At 49.3% G+C, this 8242-nt stretch overlaps 1 protein-coding gene across 1 annotated transcript; it reads left to right on the forward strand.

Moving 5' to 3' along the window:
- Window positions 1–370: 370 nt before the first annotated feature.
- Window positions 371–3481, forward strand: LOC109737739 (wall-associated receptor kinase 4-like). Its single transcript, XM_073500562.1, has 2 exons — window positions 371–562; window positions 2552–3481. Exons 1-2 carry the CDS (start codon window positions 371–373, stop codon window positions 3479–3481), a joined length of 1122 nt encoding a protein of 373 aa, XP_073356663.1.
- The last annotated feature ends 4761 nt before the right edge of the window (window positions 3482–8242 follow it).

An 8242-nucleotide genomic window follows, 5' to 3' on the forward strand; every position in this document is an offset into this window, starting at 1 on the left:
TGCCGGTAACGAGATTGAACTAGGTATGAAGATACCGACAATCGAATCTCGGGTAAGTAACATACCGATGGACAAAGGAAATTACATATGTTGTCATAACGGCTCGACCGACAAAGATCTTCGTAAAATATGTAGGATCCAATATGGGCATCCAGGTTCCTCTATTGGTTATTGACCGGAGAGGTGGCTCGGTCATGTCTACATAGTTCTCGAACCCATAGGGTCCGCACTCTTAAAGTTCGATGATGATATAGTATTATATGAGTTATGTGATTTGGTGACCGCATGTTGTTCGGAGTCCCGGATGAGATCAGGGACATGACGAGGAGTCTTGAAATAGTCAAGAGGTAAAGATTTGATATATAGGGCGATGGTATTCAGACACCGGAAGTGTTTCAGGGAGTACAGGGTACTTATCGGGTCACCGAAAGGGGTTCCAGACACCCCCGACAAAAGATATGGGCCTTATGGGCCAAGAGGGGAAACGCATCGGCCACAAGGGGCTGGTGCCCCCCCCATATGGGCCGGCCTAAGGAAGAGAAGGAAAGGGGAGAAGGGAAAGGTAAGTGTGGATTAGGATTCCCACTTCCTTCCCTCTCCCCCCTCTTTCCTCCCCCCTCCGACAAACATGGCAGGGGGGCACGGCCAAGGGCAGAAGCCCAAGTACAGTTCGGACCTAATTGGGGCTCCCCTTGGCCTCTCCTCTCTCCCTCCCACCTATATATATGAGGAGGGGGGTCGCCTAGCACACCCCAGACAATTGTTAGTCATGTGCGGCACCCCCATCCACCGTTTACACCCTTGGTCATATTTTCTAGTGCTTAGGCGAAGCTCTACGGAGATCACTTCACCATCACCGTCACCACGCCGTCCTGCTGACGGAACTCATCTACTACCTCGACGTCTTGCTGGATTAATAAGGTGAGGGACGTCACCGAGCTGAACGTGTGCAGAACGCAGAGGTGTCGTGCGTTCGGTACTTGATCGGTTGAAGCGCGAAGAAGTTCAACTACATCAACCACGTTGTGAAACGCTTCCTCTTACGGTCTGTGAGGGTACGTAGACACACTCTCCCCCTTGTTGCTATGCATCTCCATGGATATATCATTGTGTGTGCGTAGAATTTTTATTGTTTTCCATGCAACGATTCCCAACAATGGCATCATGAGCCAGGTCTATGCGTAGATGATATGCATGAGTAGAACACAAAGAGTTGTGGGCGGTGATAGTCATACTTCTTACCACCAACATCTTATTTTGATTCGGCGGTATTGTGGGATGAAGCAGCCCAGACCAACCTTACATGTCCACGCACATGAGACCGATTCCACCGACAGACATGCAACTAGCTAGTTTTGCATAAAGATGGCTGGCGGGTGTCTGTTTCTCCTACTTTAGTTGAATCGAATTTGACTATGGCCGGTCTTTGAAGAAGGTTAATACAGCAAACTTGACGAATCACCGTTGTAGTTTTTGCCTTAGGTAAGAACGGTTCTTGCTAGAAGCTTGTAGCAGCCATGTAAAACTTGCAACAACAAAGTAGAGGACGTCTAACTTGTTTTTGCAGGGTATGTTGTGATGTGATATGGTCAAGACATGATGTGATATATATTATTGTATGAGATGATCATGCTTCGTAAGTTATGGGCAACCGACAGGAGCCTTATGATTGTCTTTTTATTGTATGAAATGCAAACGCCATGTAATTGCTTTACTTTATCGCTATGCGTTAGCAATAGTTGTAGAAGCAATAGTTGGCGAGACGACCATGACGCAACGATAGAGATCAAGGTGTCGAGCCGGTGACGGTGGAGATCATGACGATGCTTTGGAGATGGAGATCAAAAGCACGAGATGATGATGGTCATATCATGTCACATATTTTGATTGCATGTGATGTTTCTCTTTTATGCATCTTATTATGCTTAGTACAGCGGTAGCATTATAAGATGATCCCTTCACTAAATTTGAAGGTAAAAGTGTTCTCCCTGAGTATGCAACGTTGCTACAGTTCGTCGTGTTGAGACACCATGTAATGATCGGGTGTGATGGACTCTACGTTCATAGACAACGGGTGCAAGACAGTTTTGCACATGCAGAATACTTGGGTTAAACTTGACGAGCCTAGCATGTACAGGCACGGTCTCGGAACACTGCAGATCGAAAGGTCGAACATGAGTCATATAGCAGATATGATCAACATAGAGATGTTCACCATTGATGACTACCCCATCTCACGTGATGATTGGACATGGATTAGTTTATTTGGATCATGTATCACTTAGATAACTTGAGGGATGTTTATTTAAGTGGGAGTTCATTAGTAATTTGATTGATTGAAATTAATTTATCATGAATTTAGTCCTGATAGTAATTTGGTAGCAATAATGCGGACTGGGCCCGTGATCTGAGGATTATCCTCATTCTTGCAGAGAAAAATTATGTCCTTCTTGCACCGCTAGGTGACATAGGTGGTACTCTTATCATGGCGGTTCTATTTCTTGTTATTCTTCACAAAGAAAAAAAGAAGACAAAATAATTTTTCACAAAGAACGGTGGCCCTATATTAGAGAAGGCAAATGTCATTAAACTTTTCAAAAAGGAGGAGCTCAAGCCAATTTTAAAGAATAACAACTTAATTGGAAAAGGTGGCTTTGGTGAAGTTTACAAGGGCCTTCTGGACAATAAATTAGTTGCAATCAAGAAGCCAATTAATGGTACTGTGCTAGAGAATGAACAATTTGCTAATGAAGTCACCATCCAATCTCAAGTCATCCACAAGAATATTGTTAGGCTCATTGATTGTTGCCTGGAAGTTGATGCCCCCATGCTGGTCTACGAGTTTATCTCCCAGGGTAGCCTCCACGACATTCTTCACAACAACAACAACAATAACAACAACAACACTAAGGAGGTTCTAAACTTGGATGCACGTTTAAGTATCATTGTACAGTCAGCAGATGGTCTAGATTATATGCACTCAAAAGCAAATATTAGAATTCTTCACGGTGATGTCAAACCAACAAATATACTCTTGGATGATGACTTTGTACCCAAGATTTCAGAATTCAGCATATCTAGGTTGATTGTGAGAGATAAGGAACACACTGGGTCAGTCATCGGCGACCTGAATTATATGGATCCAGTATATTTGCAAGAAGGCCTACTCATCGAAAAAAGTGATGTCTACAGTTTTGGAGTTGTGATCCTAGAGGTTATTAGCAGCAGGAGGGCCCTACATTCTGAGAATAACAGCTTGGTAAAGAGCTTTCTTGAAGCCCATAAGAAACAGAGAAAAGCGACCGAGCTTTTCGACGGGGAAATTGCAATAATAAAAGATTTGGAGCTTCTTGACAGTCTAGCATGTATGGCCATGGAATGCCTTAGCCTTGATGTGGATCAACGACCAACGATGATGGAAGTAGCTGAACGACTACACATACTGAGTCGGTCTCGTAAGGCGCAAGATGTTTGTGAATAAGTTATTTTTGACAAATCTTAAAACAGGAGCACTGGAGAGGCCTTTTTGGTTACAAGAAAATATTTTTACCGTGTTTGCATGGTGGCCGAATGCTCCTAGATTGCATTTGTAACTATGTTTCTACGGTTGTGTAACCGTATGTCAAAGCACTACATTTTTCCAAATTTGTAACCGTGTTATAGATAATACATTGTGTTTGCTTGCAGCGCGCAGTTTACAGTCTATATGAAACACCTTCGCCTCCTTCCCTACTCGATTTCTCTCGCTTCGAGCATTCTGCATCGGTGGTAGCTCAGCTCATCGTCATCTTAAAAAGGATATAATCATATTCAAATAGTACCGAACATACTCCTAACTCATTGGTACTCAAATGTGCAAGTGCAGACTTCCAAACGAATGACGCAAATGTTACAGAGAAAACAAATATGCCAAACATAGCCAACGTGTTTGAGCTGTCACACATCCGCAACCATCTACACTGATCATTTTTACATTAGAACATTGATTAAAGCAACAGTGATTTGTTTACTTTTGGCCTCCCGGAAGGTCACGGGTGCCTTGCCAGCCAAGAGGAATATTGCAGCAGGGACAATGCACCCACGCAACACAGTGTAGCAATTAAGACCATGCAACTTTTACTTGGCAACCAAACCAAGAGGAATATTGCAATAGGATCATCTTCATGAGCTTGCTATGGTCACTTGCAGCTGTCCTGATGACCGTCATCGTGAGCACTGGCATTGCTTGATTTGAAAGCATGGTTCAGCAATGGCGGCTCACAAGCCCCCTCGAACAGCTGGGAAGGCGTAGGTGGTGGCGCTGAGATTGAATGGTAGGACTCTCACCCGAGCACTATCCTCGATCTCTCGTTCCTAAGGACCCTGCATGTCCAAAAAGACAAACTGGTTCCACGGGGAGATTCCAGCGAGCACTCACGCTTCTTGTCCAACACTTGCAGACAGTCCATACGACTCCTTGTCCAACACACTCTGAACCTGACGTCCTGCGTCGGCATGACCGTCATGGTGCTGGATAGGCAAAAAAAAAAAGCTTAACGGAAAAATAAATGCAGTTTAAATCTCCAGAAAGAGAACATGTCCCCAAATTACTGTTAAAAAGACTGGATTCAAATGTTGAGAACAATCATCAACAATAAATAGGAGCCCCAGTAGTAGTCTAGTTTTGGCGGATCTCTTTACAAGGGAAATTTTTCGATAAAGGGTGTTTTTATTGATTCATAATGAAGCATCAAGGGGATACAAACATAATGAACACACCCGGCCTCTGCATAACCAAGATGCACACAGCCAACACCAACGCCCGTACGCAGAAAATCGCGCCGGCAGAGAGCAAAGTCGTAGAAGACCAAAGCTATGCCAGGCGGAATAAAAAAACCCTGAAGCGACCAAAACAACAATCGACGAAATACAATGACGACCATCGACACCACCTATCCATTGACAACACAAGGACTACGATAAAACTTCTCCAATAGCAATGCCTCCAGGAAGGGAACGACATGCAAATGCCGCCATCGCCAGATCCAACCACTATCGGATCGTGGGTTTTCACCCTGAAGATAGTCTGAGCAAACTTCAAGCAATGCCTCAACAGGGTAACGACGCAAAAGACGCCGTCATTGCCAGGTATAACCAACTAGGGTCAGACCTAGGGTTTTCACCCCGGAGCTCGAGACTAGGTACTCGATCAGCACCACTCAATCAAAGTCATCTCATGTTGTCTCCTCCGCTTGCCTCGACCCCAGTAGCAGCTTACACACACGGTCCTGAACGGCACAAAAAAGCACTGAACAGCGAAAGCTCGTCGTCGCACACACGACAAAATTTTTGACGAGGGAGGAAGATCACGAGAAACGCCAAAATCCTAAGTTTGGGACGTTTTGGAAGCTTCAAACCATCCTCACAGGTGGCCGCCGATGGCCGATCTACGCGAGACAATGCCACCACGTGCCGCCACTAGCTCCGCCGTCCTTGCCTTTGGCAGCAGATCATCCTGAGGGGAGGACATGACCGCCACCGTGCATCGCCCCCAGCCCTCCGACAAATTCATCCAGCCGATGTCGCAGTCATCCACCGTCTGAGGATGGCGGCCGCGCCATCTGCCGCATGGCCACTACCACATCCCAGTGCACCCTGTTGCCTAAGATGCGCCGCAAGAGCAGTGCCGGCCCTTTGCTCGTCTCCAGATTGGGCACTTGGGTCATGGTGGCGGCTGCTGCTGCTTTACTCCTCTGCTTTACAAGGGAAATGGTTCACACAGACAAATAATCAGATGCTCCTTACAAAAGATACGAGCAATTATATTTTCAAAATTGTGGGCACATATTACCTGACACAACTGGGTGGAGAGGTCCACTGATCAAAGCCCGTCCGTGCAAAGTCAAAGGGCTAGATCCCGTGGTCAAATGCTACAGGGTTAGGCGGGAAGGGGTCCCTGGGGGTAGCAATGCCGCCGGAGCGTCGCACCGGCCCCTCATACATGCGGGGTGGTGTTGTGGCATGTCCGAAGAGGCAGCACGCATCTCCGGGGTGTGGCCCCCCTCACGGACGGCGATGACACAGTAGTCGACGTTCTGCGGTAACGGTGCGGCGTGAAAATTATTAAATATTCGGATCGCGATAAAATCATGACTTTTTTACACGACGTGGGCACATGTGATATAGGACCGATGGTAATTTTTCATAATTTTTCATGATGGAGAAGTATGCGAACAATTCCCTCTACGCAGATTGCCCCTCGCATGTCTACGACTATGGCCGGCGGCCTCCGTAGGTTAGCATGCCGCCAATGTCGCATACGCGGCTTCTCACAAATCTGAAGGTGTTGTGGCGGTTGCAAACGCCCGGCACGCGTCTCCGGGGCGTGGCCTCCCAGCTTACAGACGGCGCCGCCAGCGGCACCTGGATGGGGGAAACGGACGCGTCGGGTCTACACGGAGGGGATGTAGCTGTGGGTTTGGCCCGGATGTTGCTCCCAGGTGTCCCTCTGTGCTGAACTGACACAACCGGGTGGAGAGGTCCACTGGTCAAAGCCCGTCCGTGCAAAGCCAAAGGGCTAGATCCCATGGTCAAATGCTACAGGGTTAGGCGGGACGGGGTCCCTGGGGGGGTAGCAATGCCACCGGAGCATCGCACCGGCCCCTCATACATGCGGGGTGGTGTTGTGGCATGTCCGAAGAGGCGGCACGTGTCTCTGGGGTGTGGCCCCCCTCACGGATGGCGATGACACAGTAGTAGACGTTCTGCGGTAACGGTGCGGCGTGAAAATTATTAAATACTCGGATCGCGATAAAATCATGACTTTTTTACACGACGTGGGCACATGTGCTATAGGACCGATGGTAATTTTTCGTAATTCTTCGTGATGGAGAAATATCCGAACAATTCCCTCTACGCAGATTGCCCCTCGCATGTCTACGACTATGGCCGGCGGCCTCTGTGGGCTAGCATGCCGCCAATGTTGCATACGCGGCTTCTCACAAGTCTGAAGGTGTTGGGGGAAACGGACGCGTCGGGTCTACACGGAGGGGATGTAGTTGTGGGTTTGGCCCGGATGTTGCTCCCATGTGTCCCTCTGTGCTGACATGACACAACCGGGTGGAGAGGTCCACTGGTCAAAGCCCGCCCGTGGGAAGTCAAAGGGCTAGATCTCGTGGTCAACCGCTCCAGGGTTAGGCGGGACGAGGGCCCTGGGGGTGGGGGTAGCAATGTCACCGGAGCGTCGCACCGGCCCCTCATACATGCGGGGTGGTGTTGTGGCATGTCCGAAGAGGTGGCACGCGTCCCCGGCCGCCCCTGCCTCACTGTCCGTCGGCATAGATGCGGCCATAGGGGACGTGTCACGCGGATCAGTGACGTGGCGTCTATGCCGACGGCTGCCGTCGGCATAGACTGCCTTATCCCCTCGCGCGGCGTCTGGTCCACTCGTTCTCTCCCAGCTCCCCCGCACGACCCAGCGAACTCCGCCGCCGCACTCGACTCCGCCGCGCACTCGCCCCCGCCCCCTGCCGCCGCCCACTCCACCCCTGCCTCCCCCGCCGCCGTCTCCACCCGCCGTCGCCCCCACCGTCCCCGCCGCTGTCTCCACCCCTGCCTCCCCCATCGCCATCTCCACTCGCCGTCGCCCCGGCCTCCCCCGACCGCGCTGCGCCGCCCCGGCCTCCCCCGACCCCACCGCCGCCCCGGCCTCCCCCCGACTGCGCGCCGGCCGCGGCTCCTGCCGGCCTGCGCGCCCGGCCCTCCCGTCCCCGGCCGACCCTGCCCTCCCGTCCCCGGCCGCCCCTGCCTTAGCAGGCCCTCCACCGCCGCCCCCTGCTCGCCCGCTGCACCGGCCGCCCCTGCCTCACCGTCCCCGGCCGCCCCTGCCTCACCGTCCACGGCCGCCCCGGTGAGCTTTTTTTTTCATTTTTTTGCATTTTTTTACTGCTTGTTATGTGATAGATGCATGTTGTATGGATGAATGGATGGATTGATGTATATTGGTATATTTGAGATGTTGTCAAATAGCTATAGTTTCATTTTGTGATGTTGACAAAATTTGAGTAGTTATTTTATCATGATGATCTTGCTAAAAAACTTGAAGAACAAAATTTGACACTTGATGAAAATTAGGATTTGAAGTATCATGATGATCTAAAACCTTGACTAGATGTCATTAGCAATATGATTTTTTCATAGTTTGAAGTGTCAATGCTTTATGTGATGTGATGCCGTCAATTTTTTTGACTTGGTAAAATTTACA

The sequence above is a fragment of the Aegilops tauschii genome, chromosome 6 (assembly GCF_002575655.3).
Source record: "Aegilops tauschii subsp. strangulata cultivar AL8/78 chromosome 6, Aet v6.0, whole genome shotgun sequence".
NCBI lineage: Eukaryota > Viridiplantae > Streptophyta > Magnoliopsida > Poales > Poaceae > Aegilops > Aegilops tauschii.

Excerpts from the sequence above, each read along its gene's own strand:
- LOC109737739 (XM_073500562.1), top strand. The coding sequence starts at position 371 with ATGGTATTCAGACACCGGAAGTGTTTCAGGGAGTACAGGGTACTTATC. Across the intron at positions 563-2,551 it reads GGAAAGGGGAGAAGGGAAAG|AACGGTGGCCCTATATTAGA; the intron begins GTAAGTGTGGAT and ends TTTTTCACAAAG.